The 22,593-nt window shown below is 33.1% G+C and overlaps 1 protein-coding gene across 5 annotated transcripts in view; it reads right to left on the bottom strand.

Moving 5' to 3' along the window:
• Nucleotides 1-22,593, bottom strand: part of GLS (glutaminase) — an 84,924-nt gene that overhangs the window by 47,782 nt on the left and 14,549 nt on the right. For 3 of the 5 annotated variants that reach the window (XM_001167502.7, XM_016950220.3, XM_016950221.4), the window contains exons 3-7: nucleotides 22,248-22,369; nucleotides 17,266-17,395; nucleotides 15,932-16,011; nucleotides 12,683-12,846; nucleotides 7,392-7,450 (exon numbers count right to left, since the gene is read on the bottom strand). In XM_001167502.7, the coding sequence (XP_001167502.2) occupies nucleotides 7,392-7,450; nucleotides 12,683-12,846; nucleotides 15,932-16,011; nucleotides 17,266-17,395; nucleotides 22,248-22,369 (555 nt within the window). Of the gene's footprint in view, nucleotides 1-4,356; nucleotides 4,485-7,391; nucleotides 7,451-12,682; nucleotides 12,847-15,931; nucleotides 16,012-17,265; nucleotides 17,396-19,014; nucleotides 19,034-22,247; nucleotides 22,370-22,593 lie in introns of those variants that run through there. The other 2 variants (XM_016950222.4, XM_054680046.2) reach the window with 2 other exon arrangements.

The following is a 22,593-nucleotide window of genomic DNA, read 5'->3' as shown; positions in this document are numbered from 1 at the left end:
TGATAGAGACGTACAAGGAGCATAATGTTGTTTTCATGCCTGCTAACACAACATCCATTCTGCAGCCCATGGATCAAGGAGTAACTTCAACTTTCAAGTCTTACTATTTAAGAAACACAGTTCATAAGGCAATAGCTGCAATATTAGTGATTTGTCTAATGGCTCTGGGCAAAGTAAACTGAAAATCTTCTGGAAAAGATTCACCATTCTAAATGTCATTAAGAACTTTCATGATCATAGGTGGTCGAAATATCAAAATTAACAGGAGTTCAAATGAAGTTGATTCCAATCCTCATGGATGACTGAGGGGTCCAAGTGGAGGAAGTAACCACACATGTGATGGAAATATCAAGAGAACTAGAATTAAAAGTAGAGCCTGAAGATATGACTGAATTGCTGCAATTTCATGATAAAACTTCAACGGATGAGGAGTTGCTTCTCATGAGTGAACTAAGAAAGTGGTTTCTTGAGATGAAAACTACTTCTGGTAAAGATGCTCTGAAGATCATTGAAATACAACAAAGGATTTAGAACATTCCATAAACTTAGTTCATAAAGCAGTGGCAGAGTTTTGGAGGACTGACTCCAATTTTTAAAGAAGTTCTACTCTGAGTAAAATGCTGTCAAACAGCATTGCATGCTACAGAGAAATCTTTCATAAAAGTAAGAGTCAATTGATGTGGCAACTTCATTGTTGTCTTATTTTAAGAAATTGCCACAGCCACCGCAATCTTCAGCAACCACCACCATTATCAGTCAGTAGTCATCAACATCAAGACAAGACCTTCCACCAGCAAAAAGATTAGAACTCACTGAAGGCTCAGATGATCCTTAGCATTTCTTACCTATAAAATATTTTTTAATTAAGGTATTCACACTGTTTTTTTTTTAGATGCAATACTACTGCACACTTACTATAGTATAAACACAACTTCCGTATGCATTGGTTAACGAAAAAATTGGTATGACTTGCTTTTTTGCAATCTTCACTTTAGTTAGGTGATCTGCAATATCTCTGAGGTATGCCTGTATTGAATAATTGCATTGACTAAAGAATGTTTCTCCCCCATACTTCCCCATTTAAATGTAAAGGCATTTGATTATTGTTTATTCATATTATTTACCCTGGAAATGGCATTTAACTTAAGTCAATAAACTATATCTGCTTGTGTATCTCTTGGAACAACTTCATGTACCCCAAGGATAGATGAGATCTAATAATCATTAACATGTCATATTAATTCTGAAAAAGTTACAGTAAAAAGTTTATTTGCAAAGCTCTTAGGAAAAGCACATGCCTACATACACAAAAGAGAGTAAACCACCCCCAATGCAAAATCAAAACTAAAAATGATAAAAAATCCATTATCTTTATCATTATGGAGTAGTGGGGTGAGCTGGGTGGAGAAACAGATGTTAACAAAAATAAAAGCTAGGCATGCATAAATGAGAGCTGGTCATACTCGTGTATTTTATATGTTTGAATTTTTTCACAATAAAAAATTAAAGGAAAAATATTTATTTGCTAATAATTTCCCATATTAATTTGTAAGATTTTCCTTTTGAGTGTTTTTCTTTCCCATTTGAAACAGTAATTGATTTTTAGTTCATATATCAGTGAATATCTTCTATTGCTAGAATGAACTCAGGACTAATTCTCTTCCTATTTTTAATTTTTACAGAGGTGTGAATTGAGAAACTTTGCTTATAATAGACAAGTAGATTGAAATTTTAAAAGTTTTATTATAGCAATGTTACTCAGTTCTTTATATGCCTCCAGCTCATTACATGCCAAAAGTCATACAGTACTCTAGCCTCAAAAATATGCTAATGCTCCTATTGACTGACAACTTAAGATTCCCTTTTGATTTTGTTGAAACCAAAGAACTGGAAACAACCTAGTATATAACAGGACTTATTACCAGTCATTACAATGGTTCACACCCTTAATAACACTGACTCTAATATTTCAAAATGTCCTCTTTTGCTGGTGGGCTGAGGTTTTCACAACCTGAAGCAGTGCACTGTACTAAAATTTGAAAGACATGAGACTATGTCTTTCTTTTGGAAAATAGGAGGACACCTGGACTAAAGGCAGATTATTTTTTTAAAAAGCGCATCTAGAAACAGATTTTGAAACTGACTTATCTTAAAACTATCAATGCCCCTTTATTCCTTGGGAAGAATTCCAAGTATGGAATCCAAAGATATATTTATCCCAGTTTGAAGATCACTGTACAAGCATTATTACTGTATTATTTTTGAAAAAGCTATAATCATTTGTAGTAAATACAGTAGAAACATTTTTAAAATAAACCAAATTGGAAGAAATATACTTATCAAAATTTCTAATCCACTCACCAAATGATTTTTAAAAAACAAACCCATATGGGTTGTTTGAAAAGGGTAATCAGATCCTGATACCAGAAAATTATACAAATTTAGGCCGGGCGCGGTGGCTCACGTCTGTAATCCCAGCACTTTGGGAGGCCGAGGGAGGCAGATCATGAGGTCAGGAGATCGAGACCATCCTGGCTAACATGGTGAAACCCTGTCTCTACTAAAAATACAAAAAAAAAAAAAAAAATTAGCCAGGCGCAGTGGCGGGCGCCTGTAGTCCCAGCTACTCAGGAGGCTGAGGCAGGAGAATGGCGTGAACCTGGGAGGCGGAACTGCACTCCAGCCTGGGCGACAAGCGAGACTTCATCTCAAAAGAAAAAAAAAAAGTAAATTATACAAATTTTTCTGTAAATATGCCTGTCAAGTTACAGAATTTACATTCCTTTGAAGAATACTGTATGAATGAAAATTTGATAGAGGCACTGAGTTTTAACATTATCTATTAAAAAATTAATGTAACTATATTGCAATGTTTTATAGTTTTTACAACATATTTATGAATTGATTCATGTATTATACTTTATAACACAGGTGAAAAACACTGTTAACAAGGACATCTGCCAATAAATTTAATAATAAAATGGCTCATTTAAAATCAATGCATCAGAGTTATTTTGTAAGTACCGCACTTGGTTCCATTCATAAAGTATGGAGGTGCAAGCCAATTAAAAATTAGAGATCATAGAGGAAAAAGGCAAAAAGAGGTAACTAAAAACGATTTTGTGAAATATTCTTAATTTAGTCTTACGATAGAAAATGGTTTAAAGCTAAAGAGTATTAAGAAAATAAAAAATAAGACACTCCAGGTAAAAAAGAATGTTTTTCTAGATCTAGTATTTTCATAGATCGACCCTAAAAATAAAGTAACAGAACAATTTTCAGTTGACAATAAATGCTCTACCTTTCGTTTAAAAAAAAAAAACTAAAGCATAAACTGATATAAACAAGAAGTAAATAAACCAATATAATCCTGTCTTCTGAATGTTGCAAGTCCAAGGCATCATGCTTTACTCTGAGAGTCACAAACTACTTTAACAGGTTATTGCTAACATAACCAAATTGAACATCACATAAACTAAGCTTGTCTTGATTTTCAATGAGTATGATTACGAATTGTTTAAAGAGAAAGAAAAAAACCCTAATTTTTAAAATTCAAAAATACTTTTGATTAAAAAGAAAATTGAACTTCTTTAAATGACAAAAACTGGAAACTACCACTAGAATGAGGCATGCCAAGTAGAGTGGCTAACGCCTGTCATCCCAGCATTTTGGGAGGCCAAACTTGGAGGATCACTTTAGGCCAGGAGTTCGGGACCAGCCTGGGCAACATGGCAAGACCCTATCTTTATAAAGAATTAGCCCTGATGGTGGCCTGTGCCTGTGGTCTCAGCTACTCTGGAGCCTGAGGTGGCAGGATCACTTGAGCACAGGAGTTTGAGGCTGCAGTGGGCTATGACTGTACCACTGCACTTAGACTGGGCAACAGGGAGAGACCTTGTCTCTAAAAAACAAAAAACAAAAAACTCTGAGAGGTAAAAACATAGAAGACAGTGTAACTTTTACTATTTCTAACATGAAAAAGCATTAAGTGTGGCAATTATTTTGCAGTATGTTGTCCTCATTTTCCTATCCTAACCCTTAAGTTATCACCAGATCTTAACTTTTAAACTAAAACTACGTGAAATTTTTACCAGTGAAAAGAAAACAAATACATAAGGATACTGCTACATCATATAAAAATAACTGTTCCTTTCAAATTTATTTTTATTCTTTCCTTTTAATCAAGCAATCACACATTATCACAATCCCAAATAAAACAGATTACAACAAAAAGTATTCCTTTAAAGTTAGTAGCTACCACAGAGAAAAAGAGAGGAAGTATAATACCCTTATGATTTTTAAAAATTATGCGCATTTTAAGTATAAAATTACATTTGTTTTTAAAAAGGTATTTACCTATATAGCTTTGTTTAAAATTTTAAATATTGGAGTTTTCCTATAAGCTTAGTAGTTAAGAATTTATGCAACAGGCTCCTTCTGTCCAAATTCTCCTTTTTTCCACAATCTGCTAATCCTTTTGAACATTTGCTCTGCCTCTTCCCCCATTTCCTGAGGATCACCACCAATCCTACAAGGAAAAAATATCAATACTACAAAATTATGAAATCAAGAGTCTTACTAAAGACTCTACTTAATTTTGGGGTGGGGGGATTAACATGAAGAAAATGATTTTAATGGCACCATGATAAATTCCTGAATTTTGAAAGAAAAAAAATCACAAATAGCCTTAAGGTCATCAATTAAAAGAGCTAAAATCAGAATTCACCTCTAGTAGCCATGGTGAAATATCCGTGGCTTTGGGTACTCAGATGCAAGCATCTTGGAAAGGGCCTGTTTCTTTACTGACTAATGTCCAAAGAATGACTACATAACACTTGCTATCAAATGAGATACAACTTTTAAACCAATAAATTGTTATCGTTTGAACCAGTTCAAATTAAGGAAATAGTACTTCTGCATTTGGGGCAATATAACTATGCTAACTAAAATTAAAGATGTCATCAAGAGAAATGGCAAACACCTACGTTAAATATGGCAGAGTGAATTGTAATGAACAGCACATTGAGTATCGGGAGATTTAGTTCAAGTCCAATTCTACTGCTGTTACAACCTTGCCAGGTTCTCAGTTTCCTCCGTTATATAAAGTAAGAGTACTGGGTTTGACAGTTTTTAAGGCCTTTTGGCTATGGTTTTATTACCTAAATTTCAAACCAATATCAATTTATAAATATTATGTGATCATACAATTTGCAGAGATCACATTATAGATATTTATATGAATTTAATCCTTTCCCTAAAAGATCCTAAGAAAAATATTACATATTCTGGGGCATTCAATTTTACATAGGGTTATATCAGGCTTTGCTCTCCAAGATTTGTATGAACTTCATAAAAAAAAAAAAAAGCACTTGTGAAACACATGCTAAAAACAAAACAAAAACTCAGGAGAAAGTGACCTTAAATATAAACCATATCCTGAAGCTTCATTTCCAACTTTGCCTGTAAATTTAAATTTTTATGAAAATCACTGATCAAATTTGTAGGTACAAGATGACTCAATTAAATTTTTGCACTGTTGAATACTGAACCACACTTATGTTGTATGTATCTTTTAACTTTGTTTATAATCACTCATACTAAAATGTAGCTCAATGTATAGTTTATGACTCATGACTAAACATGGCAAGTGAAACTAATGAAATGATAGTGTGATATGATAACCAGACATGCAATTCCCACATGCAGCATTTCGGTGTAGTCTGTTAAACCCATGAATCATTAAATGAAAGATTTTTAACTGTGTGCAGTGAAGGAAGTCTTCTATTAATTATTTACATAAGCCCTTTTGAGACTATGCGTAGTGTATGTTAATCTCTCTTCAGTTTAAAAGTTCTTAAACTAGGACCCATGGATCAGCCTCGAAGAGTAGTGAACACCTGAAAGTTTATGTAAAATTATGGTATGTGGATATTTTTCTGGGAAGAAACACTTTCGGTGTTTTTGTCATCAAGCATTAACACATACATTATAGTAACTTTCCTTATTTCTACTTTAAGTTACTTGTTCAAATCTAAGCAATTATTAATGAGGCTTTTCTCTCATCACAGCATTTATTGAATTTTCTTATAAGGACCCATTTACTTTTGCATATCCCATACTACAAAGTAAGCTACCTAAAGCTAGGACTGTGCCTTGCAAATAATCGCATTTTCAAGTTTCTTTCACCTCAAACTGACAGCTTTCTACATATCCTATTACAATTAGTTACATTTTAAAAACACTTGGCTATAACATCTACTTCATTGGAGTTATAAGAATTAAATGGGCCAATACTTTCAAAGAATTTGCCTTGAAGTAACAAGTAAACATATAGATTCTTAAGACACCAGCCTTCTATTTTAAAAGCTTTTTCTCACAGATATAAAACTCTTAAAAGTTAAGAAAGGCTTTCTAGTATACAAGTTAGATGAAATTTTGTGAACTGGGCCAAGGGTATAATTTATACTCAAATATCCTTCATGTAACCAGGGTAACCTTATCCACAGTAATGCATTTACAAGGCCATGTAGTTATGCTTTCCTCTAACTTGGAATAGATAGGCACAGATTTACCAAAGAAGTATACAAATGTTCCAAACATAAATAAAATTTATTTAAATATAAATAAAATTTACAATTAGAAATTAAAAATCTGAAACATCTAAAATCGTGTGGTAGATTTAAAAATCTATCACACAGGAACCATTTTCAAATACTTATTTTAAAACACTAGATCTTCCAATTATTAAGGCAAACCAAACACTAAAAAAAAAAAAAAAACCCTTACAATGCAAATTTCAAAGCATAAGAAAATATAACTCCATAATTGGAATAAGCCTTATTTATTTTAATTATGGCATGATTTAAGTAAAACCAAATGAAACAAGTTCCAATAAAAATTGTGATTTCAGCTCATGAGAGTATCAAAGACTTGAGAATATTTGAGGGTAAATGTACTTTGTCTTAAGTACCAGAACATTTGTTCCCACATATACTAATAACAAATATACAGTAAAATGCCTTTAATTCTATTTATAACTGTTCATTCTGGAAGAACCAAAAGGAAACGAAAGGGAAAAATATCAAAACTTTAAAAAAAAAAAAAAAGCCTCTATGCCTTTCTTCAGCAGACTTTAAATATTTTCCAGATCTTCAAGTCAAGAGTAAATGACTGTTGGAATTTACAGTGAGTCATCTGTTTTAATTTTGCCTTGAAATGACTACATCATTTATTTTGAAATAAAGATCCTAACACTATACCATAAGACATATTTCTTAACACCAAGAGAAAATTTTTCATAATTCTACATAAATAATCCCAGATTCATCTTTATGCCTTAGCTATTAAAAAAAAAAGTTTTACTAGGTTAAAATGAAACATCAACATTTTACCTTTATTAGTGAAGTCACAACAATTGCTCCAGCATTTACCATAGGATTATGTGGTTTATCTGTAAAATATAAAAGCAATACCATTATTTCAAATACTTAAACACTTGAGTAATATTACTATACTAAAAATGACCTTGGAAAAAGCACAGCTAACGTACTCAATTTTGCTTTTTTCTTAGTGCTTTATTTTTATCTTTATATACAAGCACATACACAGAAGGATTTCAAAACACAAACAAGTGATTTACATAGAATAATAAAAGTATAAGGGATTTTTTTTTTAAGAGCCAAAGTTTCAGACTGTCGCCCAGGCTGAAGTGCAGTGGCACAATCATGGCTCACTGAAGCCTTGACCTCCCAGGCTTAAGTGATCCTCCAGCCTCAGACTCCGAAGAAGCTGGGACCACAGGCACATACCACACCTGGCTAATGTTTTATTTTCTGTAGAGACAGGATCTCCCTATGTTGCCCAGGCTGGACTCAAACTCCAGGACTCAAGTAACCCTCCCGCCTTGGCCTCCCAAAGTGCTGGGATTATAGGCATGAGCCACCATGCACAGCCTATAGGGGATATTTTTAGGCTTTCTGTATTTCCTGACAATAAAGGTATATTTGTATTTCTTATATAATTTTAAAGTTACTTAAAACTTTACATTAATCCAAACTCCTATTTCTTCTCCTAATTCTTACAATAAATAAGAATTTCAAAACTCAACTGATTATATTCTCATTCACTGCATGACACAAACACCAAAAATAAAACTCTTGGGGACAGTGAAAACATCTATTTACAAGCGAACCTCAACGTCTTAATTTATCTACCTGGTGGTTACCAGAAGTGGGGGAGGGGGGAGAAGGGATTGCCAGATGTTGGTCAAAGGATACATAATTTCAGTTACACAGGGGGAATAAGTTCAAGAGATCTATTTTATAACATGATATAGTTAATAACAAGTATTATATGTACTTGAAAATTGTTAAGAAAGCATACTTTGTCTTCTCATTACAAATAAATATATGAAGTAATGTATGTTACTTTGATTTAGCCATTCCACAATGCATATATATTTCAAATCACTATGTTGTACACCATATACACAATTTTTATCTGTCAATTAAAAATAAATAAATAAAAAGAAAAATATCCTACATTTTGGGTGTATTCATAATGCCAAGTTTCAAAAGTTAAAATAAAATCTTTGTGTTATATCTGATTATTACAATCAAGATTTGCCTATCCCAAATTATACTAAGAGAAGTTTGCTTTCTCTGAGACCACACAAAATGAGAACACTTGCTGTCCCAGAAGATAGGACTATGTGGCATGAGGGGGCCAAAACCTAAAAATGTTCCAAATATTATCCACCTGAAAAGCCCATGCAGAGAGAAAAGCAGAATTTAGAAATCACTTTGTGTTAAATTAGTTTATACTTTTATTTGTATGGATGTTCATTATCTGTCATTTCAGAGCTTTTGATATTATCAGGCTTAGACTCTACAGGCCTAGAGGGCTGCTAATCTATGTACTCCAAATGGTATCACATAAATGTGAGTATTAAATATTTTCCAAATGATAAATACTCTGCAAATGCTACATATACTACACTCAAGATGTCTTAAAGAACACTAAATCATTTTAAGGCACGACAGCCCAATTTTCAGATGTATGTAATTGCTCATTCTGCCTTTGGCTCAAAAGCCAGACATCTGAACATCTGGAAACCCGCCAGAGAGAATGTAACACACCACCAGCCTAACTGCAGTATAAAACCTCGGCCTAAGACCTATGACCGTGAAATTTTCTTGCTTCCCTGCTCTGTCTTAAGGTAAGATGGAGTTGATGGGTTTAATTTAGAATTTTTAATTTAAAAAATTTTTGAATGGCAGAAATAACCTACAACGCTAATAAAGGCTATCATTTAAAGTAACGAAATATCAGAGCGTGTTACACTGACAAAATGGACATGGGTGACATCCGAAATTTATGAACATGTTTTAAACTATAATGCAAAAAAAAGATCAATTTTAACAAGTATTTATTTTCCCCAAAGGCAATAAAATACACAGCATTCTTTCATATTATATCAAAAGAAGCTTTTCAAGCTGCTAAGCATATGAACCTTACAAGGGTTTTGTTCACAGGTGAGGCTGAGTCAAAGTTTGCTAATACATATATTAAAGAACGAAAAATATTAAAAAGGGTTTCCAATTTAATTTGGATATTTATATTTTCGGTATTATATTGGAATTTTACAGTGCCAAGTAAAAACTGGAGTTAAGGAAACTCAATTATCTGACATTACACACATTTACAATATATTCTCTAGATATAGAGAAAATATTCTCTATCTGGTTGGGATATATATGGTTACGAAGAATGTGCAGTGCCCATTGAGGATGGTTGGAAAAAATGTGCAGTGCCCTCTCACATTCTTCCCAACCATCCACAATTCATCCTATCAATTCAGTCCTGTCATCCTCATGTAAATTAACTCAACTCCTCTTTTTTCTCAATCCTCCACACATATAATCAGCACATACATTTTGGCACCTGTCAATTACATACTTGTAAGATAATACAACCAACAGTATTCAATGCTTAAGTATGTCTTCTCCCATTATGTATTAGAAATATGTAATTGTCTTCTGTATCCTGTAGTCAGAAAAGTTATTCCAAGAACCAAGGCCCATGTACCCTCCAGAGCTGTTAACAATACAGACAAGGAAAGCTATATAAATAATTTGTTGATTAACCTGATCACTATAAGGTAGAAAAAGACTTCCCTGGGAGATGGTAGTTTGCAAAACTGACATCTCCATAAACTAACTTGTTTGCTCACTTATAATGATAAAAAATATCAGCCACCTCCTACCAAAACTTTCTATGCTGCAAACATTTTAAAACTACTGTTATTGCCAGGTGCGGTGGCTCACGCCTGTAATCCCAGCACTTTGGGAGGCCGAGGCAGGCAGATCACCTGAGGTTGGGAGTTCGCGACCAGCCTGACCAACATGGAGAAACCCCATCTCTACTGAAAATACAAAATTAGCCGGGGTGGTGGCACATGCCTGTAATCCCAGCTACTCGGGAGGCTGAGGCAGGAGAATCGCTTGAACCCGGGAGGCGGAGGTTGCGGTGAGCCGAGATTGCGCCATTGCACTCCAGCCTGGGCAACAAGAGTGAAACTCCGTCTCAAAAAAAAAAAAAACTACTGTTATTAAAAACTACTGCCGGGCGCAGTGGCTCAAGCCTGTAATCCCAGCACTTTGGGAGGCCGAGGCGGGCGGATCACGAGGTCAGGAGATCGAGACCATCCTGGCTAACACAGTGGAACCCCATCTCTAGTAAAAATACAAAAAATTAGCCAGGCGTGCTGGCGGGCGCCTGTAGTCCCAGATACTCGCTGAGGCAGGGGAATGGCGTGAACCCAGGGGGCAGAGCTTGCAGTAAGCCGAGATCATGCCACTGCACTCCAGCCTGGGGGACAGAGCCAGACACCATCTCAAAAAAAAAAAAAAAAAAAAACTACTACAATTTCTCTATTTACCATATCCCTATTAGTCTTAATAAATCATCACAATCTTATGAAGCTGGTGTAACAGTAATATATTTATTTTTTAAAAATTTATTATTTTAGATATACACATATATACATACACACACAAAAAGTGTATGGTTTCACCAAAAATCTACCCTTGCAATTTTAAATATGAACGAGATCTTCAAATTGTTTTTGCTGGGCTAAACTAAATCAGGACTCAAGAGCACAGGCTCTAATCAGAATTCAGGAAGGTGTAATATAGTAAAGCCTGTATTTACCGTTACTTTCAAGACTCAGGGTGTTGGCTCAGGCTTAGAAAACATCTATGAATATCGAGGCAAAATCTCTTGTTAAACTTTATGTTTTATTCTTATTATAAACAATTCTAAATCTCTGATTTGTCATTTTTTCTTATATAGAATATAGTATCAATAATTCATGATTCCTAAAACCATAAATATATATGGCAAAAAATTCATTACTTATACTGTTAATTTCATTTGCTCTAAGCCTATTTTATTTTTTTGTTTCTGAAATCCTCTAAACATTCAAATTACTATATTTGTTTTCTTTTTCTTAAATATCTCCCTCAAAATCCGTCAATTCACTAGACATGTCTATTCTCCTTTGCTGTTCATGGAAAAGTATTAAATTTTTCTTTTAAAATATTTGGTATTTTTAGAATAACAGTATTAATTCTTTCAATATTAAATCTAGATGTCAATGAGCTTAGTAAATAAAGTGCTTCTGCATATGATGTCCTTATTTAAGTTGTTAATTTACAGTAATGTCCATAAAACCAAACGTAGCATCAGAATAAAAAGGTTACGGTAAAATGGGAAAGAAAATGTAATTGCTCTCAAAATAAATAGGATGAGAAGCATAAGAAAATACCAGTCTTATGACTTCATCTTACAAACTAATAAAATAATGAGTATAAGGCACATTTCATTTTTTATACAGCAGAAAAAAAAAGTACAAAAGTGTATCTCTCACAGCCATTACTACAAACTTCGCTCTCACTTTCTTCAATTCTATATCTTAACTCATCAATCAGAAACACAGCATATGCTTAGAAGATTAAAAAACAGAAACCAAACCATGGGACTAGTTTAACTTAGTTTGCACTCAGCTAAATGATGTTTAGACTTAAAATCTCTATCAGATCAAACTAACTACTTTTGTCCTCCCCTTTTCTTTTGAATTCCTGTAAAAAGATTTGTTAACCAAGCATTAAACACAAAGCATTTCTTTCAAATTTTTTAATGTTATAAGGATAAAAAGTAAAAACACTCACTGAAAAATAATAATCCTCACTATCTCAACCAGGGCCACAATAAAACTTTCAACTACTATATACAATATAATAGAGAGAATAATATACGAACACCCATGCACCTATCATTTAGCTGCAATAATTACCAACATATAGTAATAATCATACCCAGCACTCCCAGCTGCCCTAACTAAATTATTTTAAAGCAAATCTCAGGTATTTTGAGATTTCGCTATATTTCCCTAAAGGTGGTTATGAAGAGAGAAGTTCATGTTCTCCCTAGCCCACTTCCCAGTGGTATGAGATGCCTAAAATAATCATTTTTAAAAGTAGGTGATGAAACTCTCTCAATGGATTATATAGAAATCACATGACAAATACTTTAATTTTAATCAAAAATGTTTAAAACGACTTAGATTTACATAGGAAAATGAGACACTTCTTTTTTCAACCAATGTTTATGTAATTCTTACCATCTTCATTCAAAAATAGTTTGTTGAATCTTAGTCCACTCGGCTCTTTTCCAACATATCGATGCACATATTCAGTTCCAAGATCATTAACAGCAATGGCATATTTCAAAGGTTTTACACAGGACTGAAGACAGAAGGGAACTTTGGTATCTCCAGTAGAATGCCTATTTAAAAGGAGATTTTTAAAAAATAACATCAACTGGGAAAAAAATGTAACTGCATAGTTGGAATTATTCTTTTTACATGTTAACAATTCCAACACAAATTTTCCCATAATTCAACCACAAGTTTATGTCAAAATTACAGAATAAATTTAAGTACAGTCATCCTTTGATATCTGTGGGAGGTGGATTCCAGGAATCCCTGTGATACCAAACTCCATGGACACTCAAGTCCCTTATATACAATGATATAGCATTTGCATATAACCTACACACATATTCCCATGTGTTTTAAATCATCTCTAGATTACTTATAATACCAAATACAATGTAAATGCCATATAAATAGGTGTACTGTATTATTTAGGGAATAATGACAAGGAAAAAATGTCTGTACATGTTTACTACAGCCACAACTATCCATCTTTTTTGGCTCAAATATTTTCGATCTGTGGTTGGTGGAATCCATGGGTGCAGACCCCATGGATACAGAATTGACCTATGTTTATTTTAAGAGAAATACTGTGAAAAAAAGCAAAAGCATGAAAGTATTCACGTAACAGAATAATGGTTTTAAAGTAGATAATAAATATGTAATGTGGAAATTTTCCTCTGAGGGCAAGAGAGTAAGAGCATGCTCCTCCTTACTCCCACGTGTATTCAATCACATAAAATAAACTAGCCCTTTTAGAAATTATTCACCTTTTTTTCAACTCATAGCTGTAAGCTGTGACTAAACCATGGTTAAAAAGTTAAACAGAACTCAATTTAGATTCAATACTATTCTCTGGGACCCTGTCTACAAATGCCTCATCTTGCAAGCCACATCCACTCACAATCCTGGGCCCCATTAAAAAAAAAAGCATCCAGTTTTATAAACCTGACAGAGCTGGCACTAAGTTCAGTAGGCAGTCATCATTACCATGGAGATAAATAACAGAGCAAAAAGAAAGCTTTATATTACCACCAAACTGAGAAGTACATGAAGTAGAGAAAAGATTTGGGAATGAAAAAGTTCTGGCCAACCCAATTATAATGTAAGCTTCACAAAGGCAGAGATCTTTGATTTACTTACTGATACCTCCCAGGTTCCCTGAACAATGTCCCAACACATCACAAGCATTCATTGATAGTGAAAGTCATTCATAATGCAACTGGGCACTATATTAATAACCACCCGAAGCAGAGGGTGACAGAGACATCAGAGGTCAAACAGGAATGCATACCCACCTCACTTCTGAGTGTATTATAGAATATAAATACATATGTATAAATACCAAAAGAATATTTTTCCTATCAAATTTATTCATGTGTAACTATAATCTTAAACTATATAGTTATACTATATAAGATTGTTAACTTCAAACTTGACAATCATTCTAAAAAATGATTAAGAGCTTGTCTTATTACTCTTGGATTTAAAAATACATATGTTCTAGTTCTGAAGTCAACTTTCTGAATTCTCTAGATAAAAAAACTAAGAGACATACAGAATGTTTAAGAAGAGAAAAATCATATTCAGTATTACATGATAATAATTTTCTTCAAATTCAAAGACTTCCATTACTTGATAAACTATTTCCTAAAATGCAAAAACAGGAATACCATTCCCTACTGGAATTTGCTTCAAGGGATAAAGTCACCATGCCTTTTCATTTCATTGTGTCCCTTCACAGCACACAACATTTAATTCAACACATGGTGACTGCTCAGTACATTTTACTGACCCAAATGAGGATAAAGGCATATAATAATGAAAGAAAAAATAGACTAGAAGTTAAGAGACCTAGGTGTTCATTTCACCTTTGCCAATATCATGTCAACTATGGTCCTCAGATTCCTTACTTTCAAAATGAATGGGCTAACCCATATATTTTTTACTGTAAGTACTTGAGGATAATTAGTAAAAAAAATTAACATCACCTAAAATGAAGGTCCTTATGAGTCACAAATTTTTGGCTGGGGGGCAGGGGCTCATGCCTATAATCCCAGCACTTTGGGATGCCAAGGCAGGAAGATCACTTGAGGCCAAGAGTTCAAAACTAACCTGGGCAACATAAAAGATCAAATTTTCATAAAAGGAAAAAAGGTTTTTAATTGCAACATTATCTTGAAAAGTAAAATCTAAAATTACTAGGTTAAACGGCTTTTAGTAGTTTTAACGAAATTTAGGTAAAATTACAACTCTGATATAAACTTTTCAAGCTGTGTTCACTTACAAGTTGTACATCTTATGTAAGTTGTATTTTGATAAAACAAAAACTTTAATAAAAAAACAAAAAACAAAGGAATATATCTCTGAGCTAAGCCTTTAAATGAGTGAAAAAAGAATACTGATTTTTCTCTTTGGCGTAATTTTCTAATAAAACCAAATTATATGATGATAACAATCTTTATGTCTAATTCCCAGCACAATGAACACGGTCATTCTTGAAAAAATATTCTAGAACTTTACCATTTTCCAAGGGCCTCTCTTAATTCTTTGATTTTTAAATCAAATCATTCTTTCTAAAGCGCCCTCACATCACTATCCTTTTTATAATTCTGCAAGTTCCTCATCTGTCAGCAGCTGTGCCTGCAATGTAAGCAATTCCCAAATGCTGCTTTCATGGACTTCATGAAATCCTACGTTTTGCAACTGACTTTTAACTTTGGGATACGTTATGTTGCACTGTCTTAATTCTCATGCTAATTTTATCAGGAACACAAGGAACAAAGACAACGACAGATGGGTCACCAATGTTAAGTTGAGAAATAGGGACTAATTTTATTAGTGGTCAGTTCATTAGAGAATAGTGTCATGTTTTGACAAGCCTGCTTTTCTGAAACAAATTGGTAACTGCAGGTATTTGAATACTACTCAAAAAACAAGACTACAACTGTGAATAAAATAGATGTCTCATAAAAATATAATGTTACTGTTTGAGTTTTTAAAAATTACATTAAAATTTAAATTTATTTACCTTTTGAAATTATATCCTGTTAGGACTAATTTACATTATAAAAGATGATCTTCTCCATGTCATTCTCACCATTATACAAAAGTTAAGGCTTAGAGTTGGTTTTCATGAATTTGAAATAAACTTACCTCTGTCCATCTACTGTACAAACAGACACACCCCACAAATCGGGACTGAATTTGGCCAGTTGAGGAATATAATCTGCAACCTATCCAAAAGATTGGAAAGAAATGAATAGATATAATATTGACAAATAAGACATTTTCTTCCACCAACAAATTTCTTATCTCATTTTACCTTCTACCAATGACTAGTTATTTTACAACACTCAGTGGCTTCATAGTCTATCTTCTGTAACAATGCTCATGAAAACTAAAGGCAAAACAGACTTGAGAATTATGAGATCTAAAGTGACTTCTCTCAGTCTCTATTATTTCTTGTTTTCCAATGCATTCTTTCTTTCTCATGTTTAGCAGGAGAGTCTAGCAGACGAACTTGAACTTTTTTTTTTTTTTAAGCAGGAAAAAAGTAAATTTATTTAATCAGGGTCATGGGTGCTAGTAGGGTTTCACTAAAACATTAGGAATCAAGTATTTAAAAATAAGTAGTAAGTATTTACACTGAAGTTGTTATACACTTGAATCTTGAACATGGATTTAAACTTCAAACAGTGCAATTATATGCAGATTCTTTTCTGCTTCCGCCACCCCCAAGACACAAGACCAATCCCTCCTCTTCTTCTTCAGTCTAAACATGAAGATGATGACAATGAAAACTTTCATGGTGATCCACTTCCACTTAATAAACAGTAAATATATTTTCCTTATGATCTCAATACCATTTTTTATCCTCTTTATTATAAGAATTCGGTATATAATAAATATACAAAATGTGTTAATAGACTATTTATGTTATCGGTAACGCTTATAACAGTAGTTATAAGTAGTTAAGTTTTAAGGGAGTCAAAAGTTATACTCAGATTTTTGACTGCGTGTGGGTTTGGCATCCCTAACCCCTGCTTTGTTCAAGGGCCAACTGGATTATACTAAAGCTACCCAAAGTTAAAACAAAAGAAAACGAAAACTTTCTATATGAAAATCAAATAGTTCCTAGTATTATTTACAGGATTGTAAAAACTAGAAACATTTCGTTTAATACTGAAGGATATCAGATCTGCAGAAATTCTGAATAAGATTTTTTAACTTAAAAATTTTAAATCCATCACCATCATCTGAAAATAAAAAATTCTTACCCTTAGATTTCTCTTTAACCAGAATAACAAAGTTAAATATTTAAAATACTGTAAAAACACTAAATCCAGTGGCTTCATTTAAATTTCTTAAGCGAAGCTAAAGTGTTTTCTTTAGCAAAACACAACTACACAATTTACTCTCTAGACCTCAAATTAAGCTGAATTTATTAAGTGATTCGGTTATGAAAATATGTACATCAAAAGCATTACCTTTCCTCCAGACTGCTTTTTAGCACTTTCATATAACTCATCAATGTGTGAGGTAAAAGACATAAAGTCAGGAATGACAAACTTTCTTCTAAATGCTTGTGTCAACAAAACAATGTTGCTCTGAACACATCTGTAGAATGTAAAAAAATAATTAATAAACTGGGTACATTTCAAATATCAGAACTTGGTAATAATAGTAATAATTAGGACATTGTTTAAATAATAGATAAATTTATCATTTTATACAACTAAATTCTATAAATTATGCTTTCTACATTATCTTTCCTTCTAGCAGTCTTTCAAGTAGTTGCTTGTAAGCTGTTGAACATGTAAGAGATTAATCTGGATGTGCCTAAAATTGTGTCACAAATTAAAAGACAAGGCGTTCCACCAGGTTTAAGTATTAAGACCATCTGAAACAAGCTTCTTACTCAATCAGAGTTGGTAAACATTCAGCATGATGACATCTGGTTAACAAAATTCAGACTGCCAAGGTTGAGATCTTGTTTATTTACCAAGTAATCTCAGAAATACATCTCTTAGTTCTTATATAACTATTACTAGCATTTCATTTAAAAATTAAACATTTTGCATTATAACATATTTTCCTTAATTATATCAACTTTGTTTAGTCAGATTAATTTATGTCTTAAATGAAATGTCTGTTGATATGCTTGTAAAAATAATCTCTAATTTGAAATAAAATTTCATATGAAGTAGTGTAATAATTAATTTTACATTATTTGAGTCACCAAAAATGTTATATTACAATATGCTATTTAATGTAAGATATGTAAATATAATGCAGAATAAAAATGTTTCACTGTTAAAAAAGTATTTTAAAAATATAGTAAACCAAGTGGATGGGAGAGCATGATATTCTGAAATCTAATAATTTGAACTGTATTCTGCTTTTTGCTAAAAAGAATTTAAGCCAGAAAATCAGTATATTAACGTAGCCTTTAAAAAGTTTTGCAAATAGATTACAGCCAATTGTATATTCTGAGCTTCTTAAGTCTCTATAATGCAGTAATAGAATATTTAATTAATATTTAATTAACAAAGGAAGACTTGCTAAACACGGTGTTAAGCCATAATACCAACTATAATAAATCTTAAGAGTAAGATACTCTCAGTATTTCTTGTTTAGTCTGTAATAAATGAGAAATTTTTAAATCTCAATATTTTAATTCAAGTTGTTCTAGATGAAACCAAATTAAAGCTAAAAGCCAGGTTTCACAGTTTAACTATTAATAAGAATTCAGAATAATATATACTCATTTGTTCAATATAAAATTAACAGTTTAAAAATAAAATCCTAATAGAAACGACTATTGTTTCAGTCATAAGGATCCCCCTATTACAACATTAAAAAAATTATAGTCCTAATTTCCATAACTTATATAGTATTGACACCCCAGAGCTAAGAAATATTTACTTCAATAAACAATCATTTTCAGATAGTTTCAATGTTAATCTCAAAAGTATTACCATTATTTTAATATTTTTAACGTTTCAAATAGCTTCTAAAATCCAACTTCCAAGTATCAGAGTTGCAAGAGATGTACATGAAAGAACACCCTTCTCAGAGGAAAGAAAAATAGAATTCCTGATCTTAAACCAGTATTTATATCTACAACAAATCAAATGTACTTCCTCATTTTTCAAGAAGTTATAAATGCAAAAATGAGAGCTGCTGAACAAATTTAAATTATTAACCTACTACCATTTAACTATTTTAATCAGTACCTTTAAAAGAATTTGTAATTAGCCAGGCACGGTGGCTCACGCCTATAATCCCAGCACTTTGGGAGGCTGAGGCAGGCAGATCACCTGAGGTCAGGAGTTCGAGACCAGCCTCAACATGGAGAAACCCTGTCTCTACTAAAAATACAAAATTAGCCGGGCGTGGTGGTGCATGCCTGTAATCCCAGCTACTCGGGAGGCTGAGGCAGGAGAATTGCTTGAACCTGGGAGGCGGAGGTTGCGGTGAGCCAAGATCGCGCCATTGCACTCCAGCCTGGGCAACAAGAGCAAAACTCCATCTCAAAAAAAAAAAAAAAAAAGGATTTATAATTAACAAAATTATACACTCAGTGAAACTACGAATGTTCTGCTCTAGCAGAAGGTGCTGGTAAAGCTGTTCCAACAGCCTTCACTGGTAATATTAACAGGCTGACAAAGACAATTTTGCCTCTCAGGAGAGTATCTAACTGCATACTGATCACCATTCCAAACAGTAAGGTTTTTCTTGGGAGTTATTTTAATATAGATACCATGAGTCTAACTAAGAAATGAGAAGTCATATAAAATGAACTCTGAGGAGGTGCTTATGCTTTTCAGCAAGTTATATCTATCTCTGTCCTTTGTTCAGTTTTCTTATCTGTAAGCTGGGAATAATCATTTTCTTTCCTTAAGTGTTTATAACTAAAAACTAATGCACAATGATTGACAAAACATTTCTCACAAATAATTTTTCATTTGTAAAATAACATAATAAATATGAAATTTTTAAGAAAATCAAACATACAAATGAAAGGCTACCATTCACTTTCTTGCAAAACAAAAAGATCAAAAAATTATGATCATACAAAGAAAGTTTTAATACCTATAAAGTTAAAAATGCATGAATAAAGAAAGGATTCATTTTCAACACAAATATTTTTACTTCTATTAGTGTTAAGATTTACTAGCATTAAAAACAATTGACTATCAAGCTGGGTACAGGCAGTCTCCAACTTTCGAACAGGTTTTACTCCAAAAAGTATGCTTAGAACGTATTTTCCCAAGTTAAAAAAAGTCACACATAATAGTTGTTTCTCAGATTACCGAAAAAGTCTAAAAATATTAATCTACAATGTATTTTAACACACTGCTTCAACCAAACCTACCCACCTTTATAAATTATTTCTCTGGGGAAAAATGAATCCCATGTTTTAACATCTCCTCCCTAGCTGCATGAAAGGGAGAAGTTTATTTCTGGCAACACTAACTAGGTAACTTCTTATATTTGAAAACAGAGAAAAGAACAACTCTGAAGCAATCACCTTTCCAGGTGACTGAAAGCTATTAAAAGGTTAACAGTTGGAGGTTTTGAACCACCTCATTCTAAGAATAAAGAGAGAAATAATTATGCCCTAGAGACTTGTACTTTTCTACTGGTTGCTCATATAGACCATAAAACATTTGTCAAGTTGGAAACTGCCTGTATTACAAGCATAGATTTTTAAAAATTGGATTAGTGTTTAAAACAATAATTACTATCTCTTAATATAATTGCAGGCAGAAAATTTAATGTTTGCAGTTCCCTGGCTTAATAATCAGAGGATTTAAATTGTTTTTAATTTCATATTTAAACATAACAACATGTTTACAAAACATAAATATTTTTTCAAGTATTAAAAGCGTGTAACTTTAGGAGGCCGAGGCGGATGGATCACCTGAGGTCAGGAGTTCGAGACCAGCCTGGCCAACGTGGTGAAACCCCGTCTCACTAAAAATACAAAAAAGCCAGGCGTGGTGGCAGGCCTTAATCCCAGATACTTGGGAATTGAGGTGGGAGAATCACTTGAACCCGGGAGGCAGAGGTTGTAGTGAGCCAAGATCATGTCACTACACTCCAGCCTGGGCGACAGAATGAGACTCCGTCTCTTAAAAAAAAAAAAAAAAAGTGTAAAATACTGCTTCCACTTAAAATTCCAAAGCAGTTCCCCTACTGATTATCAACAGATCTACCTACCATTACTCTAACAACTTCATTCACAGATACAACAAAATAATGCCCACAGAAAGCACTTTAATCAGACTATTGTGCAGACAGTTCATGAACACGAAAAATAATCCTTACCGCAAAGACACAAATAAATTTAGAAATGATGTTTTTCTGTCTCTTAAAAAGCAGGTTCTGGAAGTCAAAATTCCTAATACCAACTGCAACACGGACCTAAAGTCTACACTTTAAGGTCAGCTAAGTTAACAGAAACAAGAACCTCCTCGTGAAAAGATAAGATCTTAACCCAAGCTGTCAGCAGTGCTTCACAGCATGCCAGGAAACTTCAGAGAACCACAGTTAAATACTTATACCTTCAGATGACTTCATACTCCATGAGACATCTAGAACAAATCACCCAACCCCCAAAAGAAGATAAAACAAAAGTAAATACATCCATACATAACAAACTTTCAAAGTAGATGCAGAAATTTTTTGGATCCATGTCTGGAAAAAGCCAATGTCTTATAGTAGTATTTACAGTTTTAGACTAGTTTCTACTTAAATAGTAGTAGTTTAAAATACTACTTGATTCTTTGGGATCCATTACACACATGTCCATTAAATCTTTAAGTAATCAAACTAATAGAAACACATTAATGAAGATAAATAATAAATATATGCAAATACGGGAACATCAAAGTAAAAATTCTCATTCAACCAAATCAAGGCTTTAATCTCCAAAGTTGCCTTTAGTTCTTTACTGTTTTGAAGAAAATGAAAACAGCCAAAAGCCTATGTATTAATATGTCTGAAGAGAGGAGAGGAGCAGACAATGCAGGTATGTAAATGTGAGGAACACAGGTCTGTCTGAAGCCCTCTCATTTTATGATGTCACCTAAATCACCTTGTGGAAAAGAACTAGAGACCATGCTGAGAAAGCGTGCAAGTCATGCAGATGAATTGGGGATCAATATAAGCAATGACAGGACAAAGGATGTGCTCTACTCAAACTGAATGCAATCTCCAAGTACTGTAAACTGGAAACATCGGTGGCTAAATTTGCTTAGAACAGATTTAAAGAAAGAATACTCTTAGCCCGGTGTATTATAGAACCTAATGTGTACCAAGTTCTTCAAACAAATGTTGTTTACAAATCCCCTTTTTCCATTACACAGGAAGCAGTGGCCTTCAAAGATGCAATTTTGTTTTAAAAGCAGAATCACCGTATAGCATAGCAAATCACCATTAAAGGTTTGGCAGAAACTTTTACTTTTTAAAAAGATCTTTGTCTAGCATGACACCATCTGACGTTGTTTGAAGAGTTAATCTTAACATATCCATACACTCTTTCAACCTGGGATCAGACGTTCGCAATCCTGTAGATTTGAGTGCCTGTTTTTAAAAAAATAAGAGTTTGTAAATATATAGTGCAAATAATGTATATGCTTATACCAACTATAAGATTTTATTCCTGTATATAAAAACTTCTGCCCAACACTTGAACATGAATATGGCATCTTAGTGTCACTATTACCCACTTTCTGGACAAGTTTCTCATTGTTTCTTTCTTTTTCTTTCACTGATTACCTTGAAATGAGCATGATAAAAATTTGAAA

This window comes from Pan troglodytes, chromosome 13 (genome assembly GCF_028858775.2).
Source record: "Pan troglodytes isolate AG18354 chromosome 13, NHGRI_mPanTro3-v2.0_pri, whole genome shotgun sequence".
Taxonomy (NCBI): Eukaryota; Metazoa; Chordata; class Mammalia; order Primates; family Hominidae; genus Pan; species Pan troglodytes.
This window is presented reverse-complemented; position numbering and strand designations above follow the sequence as displayed.